Below are 25,684 nucleotides of genomic sequence, written 5' to 3' on the forward strand. Positions count from 1 at the left end.
TTATTTGGTATTTGAGCCACGGTCCACCATTTGATGAGATTTAGACTCTCAGACCCAAAACTTTTAGTATTTCTTCTATATTCTCTAATTGTGTAGACTTCTTGTAATTTAAGTTGGCTAATGCAGATGTTTAAGAATAATTTAACTCTTGAGAGTGTAATATGAAACCAAATGGACCCTTACGGGTCCATTTGGTTTCATTTTACACTCTCAAGAGTTAAATATCTATTGGGGTCCATTTGGTTATCAACTCTCCATCATTTAGCTGGGGACCAGCTGGAACCCCCTCAATGACCACTGGTGGTCCCCGGACCACTGGTTGAGAACCACTGGTGTATGACAGACAGACGGTAGCAAAGCTGAGAAGGAGACCGTGTAGGAGAGACACGTTTTTTTTCCAGTTTTTGGTTTCATTATTTCGGTTTTAGGATTAGGGTTAGGTTAGAGTTATGTTATTTAATTCATATTTTTGCCTGATTTTACCGATTTATTATCAAAAAAAATTAACATTTTTTTTATGGGGGGGGGGGGGGGCGGTAGGGGGTGTGGTACCTGGGGGGAGGGGGGGTGGCCGCACCCCCAGCACCCCTACTTCCCACGGTACTGTCTATAGGTCCAGTTGTAAATTGCAGACAGGTGCTGTTTTATGGTGGTTTTGAAGGAGGGTAAGGAGTTGCACATTCTGATGTCTGGTGGTAGGAAGACATTCCACATGTTGGTGGCATAATGTGACTCACTGGCCTCTCACCTCATTTTATTGCACAATAATGTGTTTTGATGATATTTTGCTGAGACGGTGAAAACACAGGTTGTTATTAAAGTGCATCTATTCTGGTCTTTACCCTTTGCTCTAGTGACTAGAGCAAAGGAAAAAAGACCCTGACTAGAGTAGTACTAGTAAGGTTCTTTTTTCTCCCATCTCATCGTAGCCCAACATGGTGAAGGAGGCTCCATATGGTCATTAATGTATATCGTTTATATTTAATAAAACAGTTCATCAGGCTGGAACGTTTGACCCGGTTTGACATGATTCCCCCCGGAGGTTCTGAACTCCACACACACACAGTCCTCTAAACCCCCACAGAGACACCTGATGAGCGCACACACACACACACACACACACACACACACACACACACACACACACACACACACACACACACACACACACACACACACACACACACACACACACACACACACACACACACACAGTGGTGTAAAGTAACTAAGTGTGAGCTTGTAGATTGGCTATTTTCAAACATTTTAGTACTTTTACTTTTGGTACTTTAAGTATATTTTGATGCCAATACTTTTGTACTTTTACTCATGTAACATTTTGAAAACAAGCTTTTTAGTTGTAACAGAGTATTCTTATGTTGTGGTATTGCTACTTTTACTTAAGTAAAATATCAGAGTACTTCTTCCACCACTGCACACGCACACACGCACACGCACACGCACACGCACACGCACACGCACACGCACACGCACACGCACACGCACACACACACACAGTGCTGTCATGTGACCACACACAGTGTTTAGTGCTGAAGTGGCTGCTTTGGTTCCGAGGAGCAGGAAAAGAGGAAGAGGAGAGAGAAGAGGAGGAAGAGGGGAGGGAGGGAGGGGAGGGACTTCCTCTTCCTACTCTCAGTGACTCCTAATAACTCCTTCATCTTCTTCCTCACGCTGACCTACAGTAGTATCACATATGATGAAATATCATGTATTTCATCATATATTATGTGAAATCGTATCATTTCCGCGCAGAGTTCGGCCCTCGCCGGACATCGTCAAGACTCTTTACATACAGAGCAGCATTGTCCCACAGATATGTTTAAAATGTTGTTTCATTCATTAAAATGAAGTTCTGTATCGCAGCTCTTTAACCGGAATAATAAGCTGACTGGCAGTGGTGTAAAGTAACTAAGTACATTTACTCAAGTACTGTAACTCAAGTACACATTTGAGGAATATTTACTTTACTAGGATATTTCAATTTTTCTATACTTTTACTTCTACTCTCAGAGGCAAATATTATACTTTTTACTCCAGTACAATTATTTGAAAACTTTAGTTGCTAGTTACTTTGTAGATTTGGATTATTATTACAAAAAAATACATTTACCACTTCAGCCCTATTTAAACTTTGGCTATTTGAAAATAGCCGATCTACAAGCTCACAACGCGTCGCGGTGCGACGCGTTGTGAGCTTGTAGATCTGCTATTTTCAAAAGACTTTTACACATTTTAGACTAGTACTTTTACTTTTGGTACTTTAAGCCGGGAGCAGTATGGGTTGGCGCCCCAGCCTGTGTCTTCCGTGATGGAAGAAGCCCAACCAACCCACAGTGAGGCCTTTTAAGGAGGGCCTTTCAGGCAAGCCGCAAGTGGAGCCTGCAGTACCACCACGGCCCAAGACACCATCACGCCAGAATGAAATGTTTGGAGCGGGGGGGGGGGGGAGTCTGGTGCAACGCTCAGGTCCTGGACCTGGTGAGACGAACAGAGCCTAGTCTCTCCACGTGCCAGAGCCCCCCCCAGTCCCGGCAGAGTAGTTCCTGAGAAGTGGACTGAGTGGCCCTGTCTCTCCCTAAGACTAAGAGGACTGACCGTGGGGCAGCTACTGGGACGTAAGTCGGAGGCTTGATCAACCCGGGCTGGGTCACCTGGGCGAGGGTGTATGTTGTATGTTGCGAGACCCGAAACACCCGATGACCCCAGGCTACACCACTGATGATACGTCCCAGGTGCATCCACGTGATGTTTTTTTATTTATAGCATATTTTAGATGCCAATACTTTTGTACTTTTACGCAAGTACATTTTGCTTACCGGACTTTTGCTTTTAACAGAGTATTATCTGCATTGCGCTATTGATACTTTTACTTAAGTAAACAATTTGAGTATTTTTTTTCCACCACTGCTGACTGGTCTGATGGCCGGCTGGTATCTGGTTGCACAAGGTTTCAGTCAACAAGTGACTGCTGGACAACACAATGTATAAAGTGGACAGATAAACGCTGAGCTCATCAATATAATACACAAACCACATGCTTTTATATCAGTGAATGCTGCTGCAGACGGAGCCTGGGTTATTGATGTATCAGTCTGGACACCCTGACGTTGATTTATTTCTTCTTTTATGTAACCCTCATTCATCTTCATGGCAAGAGAGGGAATAGTTTTAATAGTTTTTATAGGAAACGGCAAGCTCATGCATCACAACACTGGTGGACAGTAACAAAGTAAATTTTTTACTCAAATACATTTTGAATTCCGGACTTTTACTTAACAGAGTAAAATGTGAGTGCTTTTTCCACCACTGTACTCGGCAGAGCATACAGTACATGGATTAAAAGTTCACAATGACATGTCTTCTATGGAAGCATGTATATAGCCTAGTAGAGCCCAGTTGTTTCATATTAGGACATGGCCTAATCTCTCAAGAACAGATTCTGCTCTCCGCTTGAATCTGTCGGGGGGGGGGTTCGTCATATCGCGTACGTACGCACTGGCCTACAAGTGGGCGTGCCTTCAGATCAGGAAGCAGGCCGCGCTTTACCCAATCAAATGTAGTGGGCGGGATTTACGTGTCTGACGATCCTTCCCCACTAGAAACAAACCGAAACTCATTTAACAATAGCGTCCTCGGAGCAGACAAAACCACGGAAAGATATTCACATTTTAACTTGCTCTTTCATCATAGAAACAAGTGGGCTTATAACCAAAACCATCCATGTTCTCTGGGAGAAGTGGTGTTAGTGTTCCGTGTAGAAATATTGTTAGTGGGAATGAAAACAACCACCGGAAGTGAAAGGCTGAAGGCAGACCAAAACCCCGGTTTCCTTGCGCACGGGTGCTCCATTTTGCTCCCCCCAGAGCTAAGTGAAATAGTAAAAAACAGCAGAGGGCGCTATTTTTCCTTTTTTATTTGGCGATGGGTTCCCAGATTGGGACATGGCCTAACGAAGACTTTATCTTCGTTTATCATGCATACCATCGGCATTTTCTTTTTCACATTTATCACTAAAATGTTCCTTCATTCTGAGGTTGACTCTCTATCCGCTCCGCTAGCCTAGCGGCCTGCTGTGCCACGTTATGGTGTGTGAGACAGCATTTATGAGCTGATAATACACCACTTATACATGCCTGACAGGAGGGGGGTCACATACTGGGTTTAGTGCACATTTTAAGTGATTCAAACAGGATGTCGGTGGGTCTCCTGGTTGAAGAAAGAGCCTTTCCCCCTCAGGTCCTCCTCACACAGAATGTTCCTTCTGGTTCCATCTGCACGTTAAACCGTTGTTTCCAAAACAAAATACAGAATAAAAGACATGGTTCATGTGAATACACATGAATCATAAGTAAATATTCAAAGAGAATCAAAGTAAGAAAAATAAAATTCAAATGCACAAACAATAAATAAATAAATCAAATAGGTCAAAAATGTATTATTAGTTTCTTTCTCCTCCATTTTACCTTTTGTACTCTTATTTGTACTCTAATCCGGTGTATTTACACTAACATTGTGTATGTATTGTTCATTAACCCATTAAGACTTGGAACGCATCTGTGTCACTTTAGATTTCTTTGGCTATTAAAAAATAGCAGATCTACAAGCTCATAGCACGGCACCAAGTGCCGCGCTATGAGCTTGTAGATCTGCTATTTTTGAAAAATCTTGAAAAAAAGAATTTTTCATTTTTTTTTCAAAATCTTTTTAGGATTTAGAAAACATTTTTAAGAATCGCCTCAGGTCTTAATGGGTTAACATGCGGCCGTCCTGACCAAATAAACGTATAAATAAATAAATGCATAACTCTCCCTCCCTCTCCTACTCCTTAGTTGGCCGGCATGAAGAGTTGGAGAGACCTCCGCAACGAGATCTCCTTCCTGACGGAGAACGCCACGTCGTCGCCCAGCTCCATGTACCAGGCGGTGTCCCGCATCGTGTGCGGGCACCCCGAGGGCGGCGGCCTGAAGATCAAGTCCCTCAACTGGTACGAGGACAACAACCTCAAGTCTCTGTTCGGGAACTACAACAGCAGCGAGGACGATCTCTCTCACTACGACAACGCCTCCAGTAAGACCTGACCTCCTCCAGTGTGTGTGTGTGTGTGTGTGTGTGTGTGTGTGCGCAGTGGTGTAAAGTAACTAAGTACCTTTACTCAAGTACTGTACTTAAGTACAATTTTTAGGTACTTTTACTTTACTGGAGTATTTCCAATTGTCAGTACTTTTACTCCACTAGATCTCAGAGTCAATTATTGTACTTTTACTCCACTACAATTATTTGAAAACTTTAGTTACTTTGCAGATACAAATTATTACATTATAAAACATGCATTATCCACTTTAGCCCTATTTTATACCAGGGCTATTGAAAATAGCCGATCTACAAGCTCACAACGCATCGCGAGGCGTTGTGAGCTTGTAGATCTGCCATTTTCAAACATTTCAGTACTTTTACTTTTGGTACTTTAACTACTTTTACGTGTGTGTGTGTGTGCGTGTGTGCGTGTGCGTGTGCGTGTGTGCGTGTGTGCGTGCGCTCTGGCGTCAGACTCCACCTTAGCCTGTAGCACTTTACCTAGACTTTTACGACCATGCAGTCTTATGCAAAGGGTAAAATGTACTAAAATCTTTGCTTCTGGGGATTCTGCTAATGTCTTCTACTGTTTTTTTAAATAAAAAAAAATTACTTTGCTTTAATAACAGCGCAGACCCCTCCCCCCCATCTCAAAATACTTGGTTCCAGGGACCCCAAGAATTAAAGATTTTAGTTAAAAATGTATATATATATATATATATGTTCAAAGATTTGCACACATTTTCATGATAAAAAAAAAAGAAATAGTAGATCTACAAGCTCATAGTGCGGCACTCGGTGCCGCGCTTTGAGCTTGTATATCTGCTATTTTTGAATAGCCAAAGAAATCCAAATTGTATTACGATACAATTTTACTATAGTGTCAAGTCACAACAAGTCCCAAAGGTTAACATGTAATTTAGATAAGCATGTTATGTAGACAGATGCCAGGTTCATCTGTTGACCTGGCATCCTATAGCTTGTATAGTTTCAATGTACAGATTCTTATTTTTTTAAATATTATACTGTTTAGACTGATGCTAGGTTCTTGGTTTACCTATCATCCTAGATTACTGAGGCTACTACACTGTCTCTATGCATTTGATGTATGTGTTTGTTTACCTTGCTTACTGTAAGTCACTCTGGAGCGTCCGCTAAATGCCTACATTGTAAATTGTAAATTGTCTTTTTGTGTGGCAGCTCCCTACTGTAACAGTCTGATGAAGAACATGGACTCCAACCCCATGTCCAGGATGATCTGGCAGGCTCTGAAACCTCTGCTGGTGGGAAAGATCCTGTACACGCCCCACACCCCGGCCACCATGAAGATCATACACGAGGTAAACACCCAGTGTTCATTTCATCCACTAAAACTATGACGAAAATTTTTCGTTGACTAAATTTTTTCACTGACGAAAACTAAAGGGAAAAAAAGAATAGCCGATCTACAAGCTCACAACGCGTCGCACTGCGACCCGTTCTGAGCTTGTAGATCGGCTATTTTCAGCATGCAACCAAGTGTAAAATCAGCCATTACGACGCCATCAAGGCACCGCCACAATACATTTTTGTCGACAAAATAAACTCTATAGATTTAGTCGACTAAAATCTTATGATATTTAGTCGACTAAAACTGCAACTTTTCAGATGACTAAAATATGACTAAAATTAATGAAATTTAAAAACTAGGTACTGATAGATTGGTTTGTGGGGAGACATCAAATGTATCTTTGGGGTCTCGAACTGAAAAAACAAACCCTTGCTATAAACTACCTCACCATGTCTCTGTGTTCAGGTGAACCGAACGTTCCAGGAGCTGGGTGTGTTGAGGGACCTGGGAGGCATGTGGGAGGAGATGAGACCCAAAGTCTGGAACTTCCTGGAAAACGGCCATGAAATGGACGTGGTCAGGGTACGTACATATACTACCATATATACTACTACTATATATACTATATACTACTATTATATATACTATATACTACTATTCTATATACTACCATACAGCCAAGAGATGGACCTGGTCAGTGTATGTACATACCACAGCAATGGTTCATAGATCGGCAAATTTTCTAATTGTGGAATGTATACGTAGGAATTAAATTAAATTAAAAAACTATATTTGCCGTAGCAACGTATACTGCACTTAGAGTACACACAGAACCTCATCATGCAGTACATTTAGTTTAGAATGAACCTATGAATTAATATTGTACCTTGTTTCCTCCTCCACAGACCATGCTAATAAACATGAATATTGTACCTTGTTTCCTCCTCCACAGACCATGCTAATAAGCAACGCTACCTCCAGCTTCTTCCACGCCAAGCTGTCCTCCACTTCCTGGACCGTGGCGGACATGGCCAGCTTCCTGTCCAAGGAGTCTGAGGACCATCGGCCTGCCGGTACCGCCATCACCTGGCGGGAGGTCTTCAATGAGACCGACCAGGCCATCATGAGCATCTCCCGATTCATGGAGGTCTGGAGACTGACGCACGCACACACACACGAACACGCATGCACACAGCTGAGCAGCTAACTCGCTAACAATTAAGGGGCGTCACGATTTTGAATACGACTCAAAGTTTAATTGAAATTGACGTTCGATTCAGCACAAGCAGGATCGCATTTCTCATTATTTGGTTCATGCATGCGCTTGTCCAAGGGAAGCCTCGAGGCTGTTAATGTGTTTAATTTATTTAATGAATATCGATATAGCTGTCACTCAGTACTGACAAAAAAGGAAATTAAAACGTTTTGATTGAATCTTGACGAAAAGTCAAATTGAAGTGTGGGTTAGGCAAATGGTGACGCCCCTACTAACTGCTGGCAGAGTGAGGCTATGAGCTCACTCCCTCTCTCTCTCTCTCTCTCTCTCTCTTTCTGTCTTGCTGTCTGAACCTTCTCAGGTTTCTCCTTTCCCGTCTTCCCTTTGTTTCTGTGTGTGCAGGGGTACACACATACACTCACGCGTGCACACACGCACACACACACACACTATAAGCTATCTCTCCCCGTCTCTTGATACAGTTTTCATTCAGTATCAGAACAGAAATCAGAGCAGTTTCCTGGTTTAACACGAAATGAAGTGAGGGACAGAGACTCGCATCGTTACAAACACAGAGCCTGTGATTGGAGGGCATTTACATTATGTCATGTGACATAACCTAACATATAGTTGCTGTCTGGCAGAAACCTTGTATCTCCATATTTCAACTTTTTGTATTTGTGTTTTTTTTCCCGTCACACAAAAGTAGCAAAAAAATCTACAAGCTCACAACGCGTGTGTGAGCTTGTAGATCGGCTGTGTCTGCAGTTCTGTCCTGAAAAGTAACAGTTTTGGACATCCACCCGACAGTGAGGATATGACACAGATCCTCTCATAATGACATCTGTTGTTTTTATGTTTATGTGTCATTTGTTTGACTGTAGACTAACCGTGTCTCTTCTTCATGTGAACAGTGTGTGAACCTGGACAAGTTGGAGCCGGTGGCCAATGAGGAGCGCATGGTCAACAAGTCTATGATCCTATTGGAGGACCGGAGGTTCTGGGCGGGGATAGTGTTCCACGACATCGACGCCAACAGCTCCGAGCTTCCCACCAAGGTCAACTACAAGATCCGCATGGACATCGACAACGTGGAGAGAACCAACAAGATCAAAGACGCGTAGGTTCACACACACTTTTGTTTTTTGTATATACCACATATATATATATAGGCCGTTGCCTTTATATCTGTCTGCCCAGGTCCCTTTCATGCCCATATACGGCGATCCCTGATCTCATCAGTATATGCCCATATATGGGTATACCCATTGATTGATTGATTGATTGATTAATTGAATATTTTATTAGACAGAAATGTAAAAACAGCACGAGTACAGTCAAACACTTTGTCTAAAAGGATAACGTCCTTGCGGTCTTGTTTCCATTGGGGTCCTAGGTATTCAATTCATCAACATATAAAATAGCACCAAACAATTCAATATCATCACAATATGAAAACACTATAGAGCACCGAAGTCTGACGTAATTTACACATCCTACCTGGTTCGCGGTTTTCCACCCCCGTTCTGAATCCCCATAGACGTCTTTAATATTGCGTCAAATAAGAACTGTGTTCCAAAAATAAACAAATGACCCCGGCGGTTTGACTCTTATGGATATGAAGCATCAACTGACGGTGAGAAAACGCTAATGTTACTTCCGCCGAATTAGTAAAATTTTCGCCAGAAACAGACTGTATCAAATATAAGTGACTGACTATCATAAACAATACAGAACCTCCTCCCTGACAATATCACAGAGACAGTTTGTTTATTTTTGGACCACAATTCTTATATGAGACGATTCTAAGATGACCCAATGTTATTCTCCATAGAGAAATTACTTTACGAACCAGGGGATGAACGAGTGACGTCAGGACTTCTGTACTCTATATGTACAGGGTGGGGGGGTCTCTCTGACCAAACTTACACCATATGTTGATTGTTATGTTGATGTTTATGTGTGTGTTGTTTTTGAACGGAGATCCGTCTCCATCCCAATAAACGGCCCGCAGAAAAGGGGCGGAGAAAGAGGCGTGCACCTCCATTCATATTTATAATATTTATGCCACTATATGGAGGCAGCTCCGTCCTAATCTGTGTGTTCACATATTGTTCTTGTTTCATGTAGTTACTGGGACCCTGGTCCTCGTGCGGACCCCTTCATGTTGTTTATGTGTGTGTGTGTGTTGTTTTCATGTAGTTACTGGGACCCTGGTCCTCGTGCGGACCCCTTTGAGGACATGCGATACATCTGGGGAGGGTTCTCCTACCTGCAGGATATCATCGAGCACAGCATCATCAGAGCAATGACGGGCACTAAGGAGAAGACTGGAGTCTACATCCAGCAGATGCCTTATCCATGCTATGTGGACGACATGTAAGATATACACACACACACACACACACACACACACACACACACACACACACACACACCACACACACCACACACACCACACACACACACACACACACACACACACACACACACACACACACTGTTGTTGGTCACAGTGAATTGACCTCAGTAGCTCAGGAGGTAGAGCTGTGCAGCAGAAGCTTCCCCGGGTACGGGTACCATCCTCTGCTCCTCCAGGCTTCCTGTCGCCTGGTTTAAGTGCCCTTGAGCAAGATACTTAACTTAACCACCAACCACCAACCACCGCTCCCCTATGGAGGGGCCAAAGTAGAGAAGTCATAGGATGATTGTTTTTTATTCGCGGTGAAGAAAATGTACCTAGTTCCAAATGAAAATTGTCTCTTTAAACTCTATATATTTAGTGGTGAATGAATGGTATATTCTATCTCTCTCTGTAGGTTCCTGTCTAAATGTATATATTTAGTGGTGAATGAATGGCATATTATCTCTCTCTCTCTGTAGGTTCCTGTCTAAATGTATATATTTAGTGGTGAATGAATGGTATATTCTCTCTCTCTGTAGGTTCCTGTCTAAATGTATATATTTAGTGGTGAATGAATGGTATATTATATCTCTCTGTCTGTAGGTTCCTGCGTGTGATGAGCCGCTCCATGCCTCTGTTCATGACGCTGGCCTGGATGTACAGCGTGGCGCTCATCATAAAGGGCGTGGTCTACGAGAAGGAGGCGCGGCTCAAGGAGACCATGCGGATCATGGGGTTGGACAACGGCATCCTGTGGTTCAGCTGGTTCATCAGCAGCCTCATCCCTCTGCTCGTCAGCGCCGCCCTGCTGGTGGTGCTGCTGAAGGTAACGCACTCACACTCACACACACACGTGTTTGCGTTACTCTACTTCGATTTATTGGATTTGATACACAAAATAGGCCATAGGTTGAATGTGGTTAGAACCAGCCAGGGCTAGGAGGGTGTATTGAAAGTAAAGTAGACTAGATTCAACTAAGCAAGGAATAATCAATTATTGAGAAATAAACCCAGACAGGGTGGTCTTTATCAGTGTTGGAAAAAAGTAAGTAAAAGTATCAATACTGCAATATAGAAATACTCGGTTACAAGTAAAAGTCCGGAATTCAAAATGTACTTGAGTAAAAGTACAAATGCACTAAATGTACTTAACACATTGCGTGCCAATCGCGTAGATCTACGCGAACCTAAATAATTGCGCAGCGTGCCAACGCGCAATCTTAAGGTATTTAGCGAGGTCTGTGGCGACGTGAAAAAAACAACAATAAATCGCTGGCACTGGTGAGTACATTATGATATTAAACTCTGGCGTGGAATGTGTTAAAGTACAAAAGTAAAAGTACTCATTATGCAGAATGTCCCATTTCACAACTTTTCAAATATAAAACTAGAGGTTCCGGCCACTACGCGGCCCTCCCGTCTAGTAGCCTGGCCCGCACATCGGAGACAGAGACAGTAGAGGGTGTAGACGTTCATTGCAACACCGGTTGCAATGAATACCGGTGCTTGTTTCTCGCACACGATTTGGCAACATGCAAACCGAAACCGAAACTTGACTTTTTGGAGACCCAGACAAACAAACAGCCACACTTGCCACTTTCCAATTGTGTATAAAAATCTTTTGAAAATAGCAGACCTACAAGCTCACAATGCGTCTAACCTAACTTGTCGTCGTCTTCTTCTCTCTAGCAAGGGAACCTGCTCCCCTACAGCGACCCCGGCGTGGTGTTCCTGTTCCTGGGTTCCTTCGCCGTGGTGACCATCATGCAGTGCTTCCTCATCAGCACGGCGTTCTCCAGAGCCAACCTGGCGGCAGCCTGCGGCGGGATCATCTACTTCACGCTCTACCTGCCCTACGTCCTCTGTGTGGCCTGGGAGGACTACATAGGCTTCACCTCTAAAGTGGTGGCGGTGAGTTTGACTGCCCTGTTATCTGTCTGTCTGACTTCACTTGATTTGTTTGTCTGGTTGGCCAGTTGTTTAACCAATTAAGACCTGAGGCGATTCTTAAAAATGTTTTCTAAATCCTAACAGTTTTTTGAAAAAAAATTAAACATAAAATGTTTCAAGATTTTTCAAAAATAGCAGATCTACAAGCTCATAGCGCGGCACTCGCTATGAGCTTGTATATCTACTATTTTTGAATAGCCAAAGAAATCTAAAGTGACACAGATGCGTTCCAGGTGTTAATGGGTTAACCAATTAAGCCATATTTTATATTTATTTATAACACCATTATGGCTTTACTGTATTTCAGTGACACAGTCTCACTTTATTGTAATTATATTTTATTCTACTGTTTGAACAAAGAATGTAAGGAATTTGCTGTAATTAGTTTTTAGCTTTTTAAAATTTGTATTCTTTGTTTTCTTTATGTATGTGTATGTTTTTTTTGTTTTTTCTGTGTAAAGAGACCAAAGTGGAAATATGTTTTTTTTTGTCTTCTTACTTTTTATGTATGATCTATCAATCAAATCACAAACACACACACATGCAATAACCGATTTATTTTAATTTGATTTTGAGCATGTAATCAGCTATTAGAGCTATTTCAGGTCTAACTCTCAGGTCCTAACTCTCATCTCTTGTCTCCTCTCCTCTCCTCTTTGCAGAGCTTCTTGTCTCCGGTGGCGTTCGGGTTCGGCTGTGAGTACTTTGCTCTGTTCGAGGAGCAGGGTGTGGGCATCCAGTGGAAGAACCTGTTCTCCAGCCCACTAGAGGGCGACGACTACAGCCTGAAGACCGCCCTCATCCTCATGTACTTTGACTCCATCCTGTACGGCCTCTTGACCTGGTACATCGAGGCCGTCTTCCCTGGTGAGAGAACGTGACATCAGTGTTGCCATGTCCGCTTATTATAAGCGACTTTGGGGCTTGTTTTTCTGTAGAGTTGCTTGTAAATATTGTTAGATTATAACCAGATTTGTGTCGTTAAAATGTTTCAAAAGTATTCCAAAATTACTTTTTTCAGTTTTTTGAATATAGCAGATCTACAAGCTACAAGCTTGTAGGTCGGCTATTTTCAAATAGCTGTAGCATAGTAGTTGCCTCTTTTGGGCTCGTTTTCATAGACCTGGTTGCTTATTTCTCTCGCAAAATCTGGCAACACTGCAGAGCACGTCAGAGTCTCAGCTACATGGTAATAGTACTAGAGTGGTTCTCAAACATTGTCATGTCAAGGACCCCCAAATGTATTCGGCCACGGACCCCCATCTGATAGGAGTTTGTGCCGGGGGAGGGACCCTCACGAAAGATTTGTGTTATTTGTGTTAAAAAGAAAATCCAAATAATTCAAAGATTTTCAAAAAAATTCGAAACTTTTCCCACAAAATAGTGAAGCTATCAGAGGTACATAAGCTGTAGATGTAAACACGTGGTGCTGCTGTGTTCTTCCAGGTCAGTACGGCATCCCCAGACCCTGGAACTTCCCCTTCACCAGGACCTACTGGTTTGGAGAGAGAGACGGAAAGATGGCCAAAAAACTGCCACTGAGAAGGAGAGGAAACCGTGGAGGTGAGACCGTCTGTCCACATGGTGGCAGTATAGAGCTGTTTTTTTCTAAACGGGAGTAAGGCTGTCACGATTACAACATTTAAGTTGACGATTAATTGTCACACAAATAATTGCGATTAACGATTTAATTAGTTTTTGGCGTTGAATATTGGAACATACGAATACAAAATGTATTTCTGTTTGCCTTTGAGGCTTCCTAATACAACATTGCACAGGGCAGATATATGACAAATAACTTAAATATACAAAGAAATGACATTTAATGATTTTATGCATTCAAAAAATAAATAAATAGCGGAAATAGTTGTAGAAATAATTTACAAGCTTACAAGGCGTCACAAAGTGACTCGTTATGAGCTTGTAGATCAGCTATTTCTGCTATATTTGGAAAATGTTTGAAAACATGAACATGTTTAAACATGGAGACGATTATGACGATTATGACGATTATGCAAAAATAATTGCGACTATCTCAAATTATTGCGATTTAAGCGATGATGTAATAATTGTGACAGGCCTAAACAGCTGTATTTCACACAGCTGCATGGATTAAAGTTCTCAGTCACTATGACCCATTTCAGTCATTTTGATTCCATACAAGCAGTGGTGGAAAAAGTACTCAAATGTTTTACTTAAGTAAAAGTATCAATACTGCAATGTAGAAGTACTCCGTTACGAGTAAAAGTCTGGAATTAAAAATTTACTTGAGTGAAAGTACAAAAGTATTGGTATCAAAATGTACTTAAAGTACCAAATCGCGAAAAATAGGGTTAAAGTGGTTAATGTATGTTTTATAATATCATAATTTATATCTGCAAAGTAACTAGTAACCAAATTTTTCAAATAATAGTAGTGGAGTAAAAGTACAATATTTGCCTCTGAGATGTAGTGGAGTAGAAGTAAAAGTATAGACAATTGTAAATACTCCAGTAAAGTAAAAGTACCTCAAAATTGTACTTAAGTACAGCACTTGAGTAAATGTACTTAGTTACTTTACACCACTGCATACAAGGCAGCATGTCTTCAATGGAAGCTCACTGAAAACAGCCGATCTTCAAGCTCACAACGTGTCGATTAGGCCTGTCCCCGATTTAGATTTAGTCTGGTTTTCAGCAGTTTATGATGTTGTTGTTGTTGTCGTCATAGCGGTGTGCATGGAGGAGGAGCCAGCTCATCTAGAACCAGGTGTGTACATAGACAACCTGGTGAAGGTCTACCGCCACGGGAAGAAGCTGGCCGTGGACGGCCTGACGCTGGGCTTCTACGAGGGACAGATCACCTCCTTCCTGGGACACAACGGAGCCGGCAAGACCACCACCATGTGAGTTTAATTCATTATATACAAGACCACCACCATGTGAGTTTAATTCATTTAATATACAAGACCACCACCATGTGAGTTTAATTCATTTAATATACAAGACCACCACCATGTGAGTTTAATTCATTTAATATACAAGACCACCACTTTGTGAGTTTAATTCATTATATACAAGACCACCACCATGTGAGTTTAATTCATTATATACAAGACCACCACCATGTGAGTTTAATTCATTATATACAAGACCACCACCATGTGAGTTTAATTCATTATATACAAGACCACCACCATGTGAGTTTAATTCATTTAATATACAAGACCACCACCATGTGAGTTTAATTCATTATATACAAGACCACCACCATGTGAGTTTAATTCATTATATACAAGACCACCACCATGTGAGTGGAACCTCTACCAATTATAATCATTTAATTGATTTATAGAACCTCTACCAATTATAATCATTTAATTGATTTATAGAACCTCTACCAATTATAATCATTTAATTGATTTATAGAACCTCTACCAATTATAATCATTTAATTGGTTTAATTTAAAGACCACTACCATGTGAGCACAACCTCATAACAAATGAAGAGTGAAGCAGTAAAAAGTTGTACTAATACTATTGCTTCTACTACTACTATAACTATAACTATAACTATAGCTATTACTATAACCATAACTAACTATTGCTTCTACTACTACTATAACTATAACTCTAACTATAACTATAACTAACTATTACTATAACTATTACTACTACAGTATTCAAGGTTATGTTTATCAGTGCAAGTAAATAAAGTATTAGTATTAAACTACTGCCAGTACTACTCATACAGCAAGCTCACAGATTTTGACATCTGTCTCTGTCTGTCTGTGTCTCTCTCTCTCTCTGTCTGTCTGTCTGTCTGTCTGTCTGTCTGATGCAGGTCTATCCTGACGGGCCTGTTCCCTCCCACCTCTGGGACGGCGTACATCATGGGGAAGGACATCCGCACGGAGCTCAGTGCCATCAGACAGAACCTGGGGGTGTGTCCTCAGCACAACGTTCTCTTCGACATGTAAGAGTTTTATTATTCTGATTCTCTGCTCATTCACATCATCATGTCAACCTGAACCCCAAACCCAGAGCCCTGCAGCATGATGTCCTGGGTCACTTTCTGGTGTAAACGGGTGGTTGGGTTGTGATTTGCTCCAGCTTTTAGGTTAATTAAAGCTTTAGTTTTAGTCATCATAGCTTAGTTTTTATTCAGTCTTTGTCAGTGAAAAAAAGGTAGTCGGCGAAACATTTTTCGTCATAGTTTTTTAAATCGACAAAATTAACACATACATTGCCAGGTATTAATGAATTAATTAATCCGCCACTGCCAGCGGTTTTACCTTATTTTGAGTCTTTTTGTCGATCCACAGGAAAAATAAATCAACCCGGATGTAAACAAACGATGTCTCGGTGGAAAGAAGACCAGTCTCTCTTCTTTCCACCGGAAAAAAATAATATTGTAACCGCGATCGTCCGTTCTGTAGTTACCGGCGGTTGAATATAGTAGCTAGTTTTCACCAAAAACGCAGTATCTTTATAAATGTGATAACATTGTAGCGGACGGGGGTGAAAATGTTTTAAATGACGTCATTTCCCGGTGGATCCTCCTCTTGAAGTCAAGGCATCATTCATGGGTTGGCGAAGAGCGCCCTCTAGCGCAGTGTTTCTCAAACCTTTTCATGTCAAGGACCCCCAACTTGACACTCATTGGCCCACGGACCCCCATTTGAAAAGACATGCCAGGCAGGGACCCCCATAAGAGAAGATTTTTACGGCTCTAGCAGTGATTCTCAGCCAATTTAATTTCAAGGACCCCCAGTTTGACATGCATTAGGCTGCGGACCCCCATTTAATGGCATTTATATCTCTGGGACCCCTGTAAAATCAATGTTAGTTTAACTCTGAGAGTGTACAAGTGGAACCAAACGGGTCCATTTGGTTCCATTTGTACACTCTCAGAGTTACAGACCCATAGGGGTCAATTTGGTTCCTAACTATCCATCATTTAGCTGGGGACCCCTTGGAACTCCCTCAAGGACCCCTGGGGGTCCCCGGACCCCCACTTTGAGAACCATTGCGTCTAGCGTAATCACTAAAAACAACACGATGGTATTACGTTCAAGGCAGTCAACGTATTGACTGCCAGAATTATTTCAGATTTTTTGCAGTTTCATGCCAGGGTTTTTACATTGAAAAAAAAAAAGTACTCGAGCTGAGATACAGAATTTTTAAGTTTTAAGTTAACAAGGAAGTGGATAGGAGTCTAGATCTTCGAAAAATCATATCTCCTTGGTCTTTGAGTCAAATTTAAAAAAATAAAATAAAATATTCTTATTATTATTATTATTATTTTATTATTCTTATTATTTTATTATTCTTAAAAACGAGTTAACTCGATCTTGGCAATCAAGTGATGGATTTTAAAAACGAGTAAAAACGAGTTAACTCGTTCTTGGCAATCAATGTGTTAACACTGGTTTGTTGTGGACCCCCCCCCCCCAGGCTGACGGTAGAGGAACACATCTGGTTCTACGGCCGTCTGAAGGGTCTTCCGGAGGAGCAGGTGAAGGGGGAGATCGAGCAGATCCTGTCGGACACCGGTCTGCCTCACAAGCGCACGTCCTCCACCGGCACGCTGTCGGGGGGCATGCAGAGGAAGCTGTCCGTCGCCCTGGCCTTCGTCGGGGGCTCCAAGGTGGTGATCCTGGACGAGCCCACGGCCGGGGTGGATCCCTACGCTCGCCGAGGGATCTGGGATCTCCTGCTCAACTACAGACAAGGTACAGACACACACACACACACTGGTAGACTGGCTGTTAGTTTGATCTTAGTTTAGTTTTTATTAATTTACTCCTGCTCAACTACCGACAAGCAGTGATGGAAAAAGTACTCACGTTTTCTTTTTCAAGTAAAAGTATCAATACTGCCATATAGAAATACTCCTTTACAAGTAAAAGTCCGGAATTCAAAATGTACTTGAGTAAAAGTACAACAAATGTACCATAAGTAAAAGTACTCATTATGCAGAATGTCCCATATCAAGTTTTCAAATGTATAAATAATCATCTTTTGAAAATAGCAGATCTACAAGCTCACAATGCGTTGCATCGCGACGCATTGGGAGCTTGTAGATCGGCTATTTTCAAATGGCCGAAAATGTATATAGGGCTGAAGTGGTTAATGTATGTTTTGTAATAATAATCAAAATCTACAAAGTAACTAGTAACTAAAGTTTTCAAATAATTGTAGTTGAGTACAAGTACAATGTTTGGATCCGAGATGTAGTGGAGTAGAAGTAAAAGTATCGAAAATTGGAATTACTCCAGTAAAGTAAAAGTACCCCAAAATTGTACTGCAGGACAGTGCTTGAGTAAATGTACTTAGTTACTTTACACCACTGAAAACAGTGGTTTTCAAACTCCTTATATACATGTATGCCCAAGGCACACCAATGAGGACAGTCAAAATGTCAGAGTACACCTGTATTCATAGTGAAAATAGCCATTCTACAAGCTCACAACACGCAATGTGACGTGTTGCAAGCTTGTAGATTGGCTATTTTCACTTTTTCTTTTTTTGCTTAAAAAATGTATTGTGCAACCTTGCATTCATCGCTGCCAAAACATGTATTGCTGTAAATTGGAAGGCCCCTCCCCCCCCCCCCAACACTGGCCCAGTGGAAGACAGAAATATCAAGTTATATACCTCTAGATTACTTGGATTCCAAAATTAAGGGAAAGTTGGACATTTATGATAAAATATGGACTCCTTACATATTATCAGAGGGACTGATGTGAGGACAGGACTCTAGAAAGTGTTAGAAAGGCAGCTGCATCCGTAAAACCTAGCAATGTGTTGTTTTTGGTGAATATCTTTTGTATTATTATTATTGTAATGTTTTGTCTATTTTGGTGGTGTTTTTGGTATCGTCTGTTATACACTGCACTGTCTCTAAAATACAATAAAAAACAACAATAATAATACATTTAAATATGATAATTTCACCTATAATGACATGTCCAAAACAGGGATGCGGTGGCAAGTTGAAAGTGGTTGAAATACATTTTTTTGTGCATAGGATTTGCCCTGTATTAGGAAAAGTAGTGAAGTATTAAATGATGTATAAAAAATGGTGTTGTACAGTTGTATGCTGTATATTACAATAATAATGTGTGGCATTATCCCAAGGCACGCCGTTTGGAAAACACTTTTTTTTATTTTTAGAAATCAAATGAATCTAACGTGTGCCGACGCTCTCTCCCAGGTCGTACCATCATCCTGTCCACTCACCACATGGACGAGGCGGACATCTTGGGCGACCGCATCGCCATCATCTCCCACGGCAAGCTGTGCTGCGTAGGCTCCTCCCTCTACCTGAAGAACCAATTGGGAACCGGATACTACCTGACGCTCGTTAAGAAAGAGCCGGAACCTTCTCTGAGCTCCTGTAGGAACTCCTCCAGTACTGTGTCCTTCACCAAGAAGGTAACTCAACGCAGCACGCCATCTACTGGCTGAGCTGTAGCGGTACAACTTTGAGAGCATTTTTTCTTAATGCTCTCAAAGTGTTGTAACTGTATCTGTGTCATTAACTCATTCACTTTTTCAGAACAGTCTGCAGCCAGTGCCAGCGTTTTTGAGCATTTTTTACTAACCTTTCAAGAGCCGCAGAATATTTCGCTCCTGGACGATCGACACACCGAGTGTCGCAAAAGACGGAGGAGTGTCTCTGCTTCCATCGGGGGGAAAAAGCGTGTCTCCTCGACCCTCCGTTCTTTAGTTATTGGCTGTTGAATACAGCTTGTTCTCGCCAAAAACGCAGAAAAAAAACAAGAACATTTACGTGTTACACGTTGGCACTGAATGAGTTAACCCATTAAGACCTGGAACTGTGTCATTTTTTTAGATTTGAGCTAAAAAGCATTATTTTACACTTTGGGCTATTCAAAAATAGCAGATATACAAGCTCATAGCGCGGCACCGAGTGCCGCGCTATGAGCTTGTAGATCTGCTATTTTTGAAAAATCGTGAAAATGTGTGCAAATCTTTGAATATATATATATTTTTAAAGTGAACATTTTTAACTCAAATCTTTGCTTCTGGGGGGTCCCTGGAACCAAATATTTTGATGGGGATCCGCGGCCAAATACATATAGTTTTGGGGGTCCTTGACATGAAAAAGATTGACCACCACTGATATAGAAACATACGTTTTTCAGAAAACTGTTGAGAAACACATTATAAAAGGACATTTTAATTATTATTATTCATTTTTTAACGTGTGTGTGTGTGCAGGAGGTGGATGGAGAGTCACAGAGCAGTTCTGATGCAGGACTAGGAAGTGAAAACGAGAGCGAAGCAGCGACCATCGGTAAGAACTATTATTACTATATTGGGCTTTAAAGGTTTAATGACATTCACTTTTACACCACATTCAAAGTCTTTGTCCTGGTCCTTCAAAAGTGTACAAAAAGTTTTAAGTGAAAATTCCATTCCAGTGATCAATGGCAGGTGTTTTTCTCTCACATTTCTAAAGCCTTTTCAACTGCAATGAAAAAATAAATCTTTCCCTGCGGGTGTCGCTGGTGAGGGATTTTGCCTGTCAATCATCGCCTCTGCTCCGCCCCCCCCCAAAGGAAAGGATAGGGGAGGGGAGGGGCGAGGAGGAGAGTGGGCGGGATTAATCGACTGTGACCTCACTGTCGAAGGGCCAAGCTCAGATTACTTTTCAGCCTAATTATTCAGAAAACCCCAGACCACAGAAAATCCACTGAATGTTCTAAGTTCAGTTTTATTTGGGTGTAATTGAGGTCATAAAACCCCAAATAAAACATTGAAAATAAAAATAGTGAAAATGAATGTCATGATACCTTTAAACTGATGCTGGATATTGTTGTCTTTATGCTATACGTGTATATGTTTCTTTACTGAAAACGATACAGCTTGCACAAAAAAAAAGATTCTGATCCTTGATCTGTTGTCTCTCTCTCTCTCTCTCTCTCTCTCTCTCTCTCTCTCTCTCTCCCTCCAGAGAACGGTCCGGCGGCTTCCATGTGCGACTCCGTTCCCCCGTTCGTCCCCCCGGACGTGTCCCTGATCACGGCCCAGGTGTGCAGGCACGTCCCCTCGGCCCGCCTGGTGGAGGACCTGGGCCACGAGGTCACCTACGTGGTTCCCTACAGCGCCGCCAAGGACGGAGCCTTCGTCCAGCTCTTCAGACACCTGGACCACAACCTGGCCGAGCTGGGCATCTCCAGCTATGGGGTGTCAGACACCACCCTGGAGGAGGTGGGACCGACTGACTGACTGATTGATTGATTGATTGAATACTTAATTAACATTTTTGCAAAAAGTGCAGAGGTACAGTTATTGTAGAGTTAAGGTCCTTACACACCGGGGCGATTTTTTCGTGCGAATAATACGCTTTTTTTTAAAACCTTATAAAGTCAATGCAAGCGTACATGGCGCGAAAAAGCGGAAAAGCGAAGCGAAAAAGCGTCTTTTAATTATTCGGAACGAGTCCGAATTTTGCGTATATTCGCACATTCGCCGGTGTGTAACCGCCTTTACAATACAGTCTTGATTCCAGGCCACGCCAGCATATGTGTCGATGAAATGAAATTTGTCCCTGAGCAAGACTCTTAACCCCTAATTGCTCACAGGCCCTCATTGGAAACAAGCCCGCAAGGACTTTCATGAACGTCCTGTTAAAAGGAATTATCCTTATCCTTATCCTTCAGACTCAGCCCTTAGCACTTTAACCTAGATATGACGACCATGCAGTCAGACCGTGGTCATCATCTGTTATCATGTTATTTGTTACTTAGACTTGTTTTTCTTGACCACAATGTTAAAAACGTACTTTCAAACCCCTTTCAACCTATAGCGTCCCTGTGATGACGGGGAAGTCAAATATTTTTTAAATGGCGAGAAAAAAATAAGTTGCTATTTTCTCTACATGCGCTATTTTCGTGCGACACCCCTAGGCCTCAAGTAACTATTGAATGGTTGACACAACGTCGTGCCACAAAGAACAATCTTTGAGTTTATGGTTGCTCGCCTCGAAAAAAATAACACCATGCTTTTTTTTTGTCACGTGGTTGTAGATTTTCCTGAAGGTGGCTGAAGACAACGGGGTGGACACTGAAGTCCCTTCAGATGGAACTCTGCCGGTGAGGAGGAGGAGGAGGAAAGCTCATGCGTTCGGAGGAGGAGGAGGAGAACCTCAGAGCTGTCTGAGACCTCTGACTGACGACAAGGATTCTAACGACTCAGAGGGAGAGACAGGTACACACACACACACACACACACACACACACACACACACACACACACTCTCCCCAATTGTCCGCAGTAGTCTGAAGACTCACCTCTTCAGACTCCACCTCAGTCCTGAGCACTTAACCTGGATATGACGACCATGCTCACGTTTTTGTTACTTTGGAGACTTTTTTTTACCACAATGTAAAAAAATTAAAATAATAATCTCATTTAGATAGATAGGTTCATAGTTTACCTGGTATCCTACAGTTTCAATGTACAGATTATTATTTTCATAGTATATTGTTTAGACTGATGCTTTAGGTTCTTACTTTCGTTCCATTCTTCTTCCGTGATCCTATAGTTGTACTGAGGCACTGCACTGTCTCTATGCATTTGATGTATTTAGCTTCTGCTAAATTCCTGAATTGCAAATGTGAATATAGACATACCACTTGGATTCAAACTAGCTTACAGTGGTAAACACATCTCTCTCTCTCTCTCTGTCTGTCTGTCTGTCTGTGTAGAGGCCAGAGAGACAGACTGGTTGAACTGTTCTCACGGTAAAGGCTCCTACAAGGTCCAGGGTTGGGCTCTGAAGAGGCAGCAGTTTGTGGCTCTGATGTGGAAAAGGCTTCTTTACGCCCGGCGATCCAGGAAAGGTTTCTTCGCTCAGGTAAAACATCTGTGACTCTATGGTGAAGTCCTACTTCACACCGCAAGCTTGTTGAATTACTTGTGTGTGTGTGTGTGTGTGTGTGTGTGTGTGTGTGTGTGTGTGTGTGTGTGTGTGTGTGTGTGTGTGTGTGTGTGTGTGTGTGTGTGTGTGTGTGTGTGTGTGTGTGTGTGTGTGTGTGTGTGTGTGTGTGTGTGTGTGTGTGTGTGTGTGTGTGTGTGGCCTGCACTGCACCTTTGCCTCTAGCGTAGAGGATGCTTTTATGACTTACTTACACCTTCTGGGGCTTAGGCCGTCACATTGCTGGCTTTACGACTAAATACCAGCCGCTCCTCCATGCCATCAAACAGCTAGGTTATAGGTGCAATTCCTACTTGTGTCTGTTTTAGGCAGCCTAGGTTCCATTGGTTGACCCTAAGAGGCTTCCAACAACCTGGAAGCAGCTAAACGAATTAAAACATGCTGTGCTTCTATAATTGGTAGCAAATGTGGTGAAAACACTGTTGTACCCCTAGGTGGTGTTTGGGTATTTTCCCTTTTTTTTTTGTACAGCACCTTGTAAATATCGTTGTCCTTGTATTGTACCTCTTATGTAGACATGTGAATAAATGATAGAAATGTGTGTCTCCAGATTATTCTGCCTGCTGTGTTCGTGTGCATCGCTCTGGTCTTCAGCGTCATCGTTCCTCCCTTTGGAGTCTATCCCAGTCTGGAGCTGCAGCCCTGGATGTATGAAGACCAGGTCACCTTCATCAGGTCTGTACCGGATCATTATCGTTATCATACTTAATAATATTATAATTACAGCCCGACCATCCCCCATGTCTGGCCCTGCAGCTGCCGCTGCTTTAAACCATTAATACCTGGAACGCATCTGTGTCACTTTTATATTTCTTTAGGCTATTCAAAAATAGCAGATATACAAGCTCATAGCGCGGCACCGAGTGCCGCGCTATGAGCTTGTAGATCTGCTATTTTTGAAAATTATTGAAACATTTTTTTTTGATTTTTTTTCAAAAAACTGTTAGGATTTAGAATTTTTTTTTAGAATCGCCTCAGGTCTTAATGGGTTAAACCTGACCGTCTGTGTTTAAACTCCGCCCACAGTGACGACGCCCCCGATGACGCCAACATGCAGAAGCTCATGAACTCTCTGATGGACACGCCTGGCTTTGGAACCCGCTGCATGGACGGATATAACATTACGTACGTTTATGTTTAAGATCACATCTGTACACAACATCTGTATACCGCTGCTTATCATCACATCTGCAGTGGTGTAAAGTAACTAAGTACATTTACTCAAGTACTGTACTTAAGTACAATTTTGAGGCATTTTCGCGTTACGTGAGTATTTCCAATGTTCAGTACTTTTACTTCTACTCCACTACATCTCAGAGGCAAATGTTGTACTTTTACTCCACTATAACTATTTGAAAACTTTAGTTACTAGTTACTTTGTAGATTTTGATTATTATTACAAAACATACATTAACCTCTTCCACCCTATGTACATTTCGGCCATTTGAATTTGTGTAAAAAGCAAAAGAATAAATAAAATGACATTATATAATCGATCAGATTGGATCAGATTATTAGCCAGGGCCTTCTCTGTGACCCAGAAAACTGTATTTTAATCTCTCTCTCCTCTCTCTCTCCTCTCTCTCTCCTAACCTCTCTCTCCCCTCAGTGATGTTCCGTGTACCATGGGTGATGAGGACTGGAAGGTGCCAGATCTTCCAGACAGCGTGTACCAGCTGTTTAACTCCAGGAACTGGACTATGGACGACCCGTCTCCTGGATGCTCCTGCAGCTGTGACGGGAAGAAGATGATGCTGCCTGAGTGTCCTGCTGGGGCCGGAGGCATGCCCCCGCCTGAGGTAACCCCCTGACCTTTAACCTTTAACCTATATATGAGTGTCCTGCTGGGCCCGGAGGCCTGCCTCCACCTGAGGTACTGGTATTGGCACTTGGTGCCGCGCTATGAGCTTGTAGATCTGCTATTTTTTGAATAGCCAAAGAAATCTTAAAATGACACAGATGCGTTTCCGGATTGAACGGGTTAACCCATTAAGACCTGAGGCGATTCTTTAAAAAAAATCTAAATCCTAACAGTTTTTGGAAAAAAATCTAAAAAGAATTTTTTTCACGATTTTTCAAAAATAGCAGATCTACAAGTTCATAGCGCGGCACTCGGTGCCGCGCTATGAGCTTGTATATCTGCTATTTTTGAATAGCCAAAGACATCTAAAGTGACACAGATGCGTTCCAGGTATTAATGGTTTAAACGACAAGGAGAATAAACCGGGAGGGAATGAAACATTGTGTCATTTTGTGGTTTTCCAGATGAACCTGAGTGCTTCAGACTCCCTGCAGAACCTGACCGGTAGGAACGTCTCAGACTACCTGGTGAAAACCTACGCTCAGATCATCGGGAAAAGGTAGGAGTTCCACTCAGATTGTCTCTATGAGACACAAATATAAGATTCAATGAAATATAAAGAGTCTTGATAAGGATGGAACTAAACTTCAAATTATTTTCTCATCACAGTTTGAAGAACAAGGTGTGGGTGAATGAGTTCAGGTGGGTCTCTTTCTTATTGTATCATTTATAGATGTCTTTAATATCTTATTGTGTCATTTAGCATCATTTTAAATGCATCTGTTTGCTTTTGGTTTTTGCAGATATGGAGGCTTCTCATTGGGCGCCAGGAGCACCCAGGTCCTCCCACCGGCCAATGAGATCGATGATGCCATTGAGAGAGTCAGGAAGATATTTGAACTACAGGAGGTTGGTTTGGAAGAAAATATATTTTATCAA

The 25,684-nt window shown here is 41.9% G+C and overlaps 1 protein-coding gene across 2 annotated transcripts in view; it reads left to right on the forward strand.

The window, feature by feature from the left end:
• LOC308076476 (phospholipid-transporting ATPase ABCA1-like) overlaps positions 1 to 25,684 on the forward strand; it is a 78,209-nt gene that overhangs the window by 35,223 nt on the left and 17,302 nt on the right. For both annotated transcript variants that reach the window (XM_080416781.1, XM_080416782.1), the window contains 24 exons: positions 4,851 to 5,088; positions 6,295 to 6,434; positions 6,890 to 7,006; positions 7,377 to 7,571; positions 8,555 to 8,760; positions 9,843 to 10,019; positions 10,648 to 10,870; positions 11,734 to 11,955; positions 12,657 to 12,861; positions 13,441 to 13,557; positions 14,704 to 14,878; positions 15,817 to 15,948; positions 17,430 to 17,707; positions 19,192 to 19,412; positions 20,223 to 20,298; positions 20,959 to 21,215; positions 22,034 to 22,214; positions 22,715 to 22,863; positions 23,495 to 23,619; positions 23,971 to 24,069; positions 24,554 to 24,743; positions 25,210 to 25,304; positions 25,415 to 25,447; positions 25,549 to 25,654. In XM_080416781.1, the coding sequence (XP_080272907.1) occupies positions 4,851 to 5,088; positions 6,295 to 6,434; positions 6,890 to 7,006; positions 7,377 to 7,571; positions 8,555 to 8,760; positions 9,843 to 10,019; positions 10,648 to 10,870; positions 11,734 to 11,955; positions 12,657 to 12,861; positions 13,441 to 13,557; positions 14,704 to 14,878; positions 15,817 to 15,948; positions 17,430 to 17,707; positions 19,192 to 19,412; positions 20,223 to 20,298; positions 20,959 to 21,215; positions 22,034 to 22,214; positions 22,715 to 22,863; positions 23,495 to 23,619; positions 23,971 to 24,069; positions 24,554 to 24,743; positions 25,210 to 25,304; positions 25,415 to 25,447; positions 25,549 to 25,654 (3,957 nt within the window). The remainder of the gene's footprint in view (positions 1 to 4,850; positions 5,089 to 6,294; positions 6,435 to 6,889; positions 7,007 to 7,376; positions 7,572 to 8,554; positions 8,761 to 9,842; positions 10,020 to 10,647; positions 10,871 to 11,733; positions 11,956 to 12,656; positions 12,862 to 13,440; positions 13,558 to 14,703; positions 14,879 to 15,816; positions 15,949 to 17,429; positions 17,708 to 19,191; positions 19,413 to 20,222; positions 20,299 to 20,958; positions 21,216 to 22,033; positions 22,215 to 22,714; positions 22,864 to 23,494; positions 23,620 to 23,970; positions 24,070 to 24,553; positions 24,744 to 25,209; positions 25,305 to 25,414; positions 25,448 to 25,548; positions 25,655 to 25,684) is intronic.

The sequence above is a fragment of the Gymnoscopelus braueri genome (assembly GCF_963280865.1).
Source record: "Gymnoscopelus braueri genome assembly, chromosome: 20".
Classification (NCBI taxonomy): domain Eukaryota; kingdom Metazoa; phylum Chordata; class Actinopteri; order Myctophiformes; family Myctophidae; genus Gymnoscopelus; species Gymnoscopelus braueri.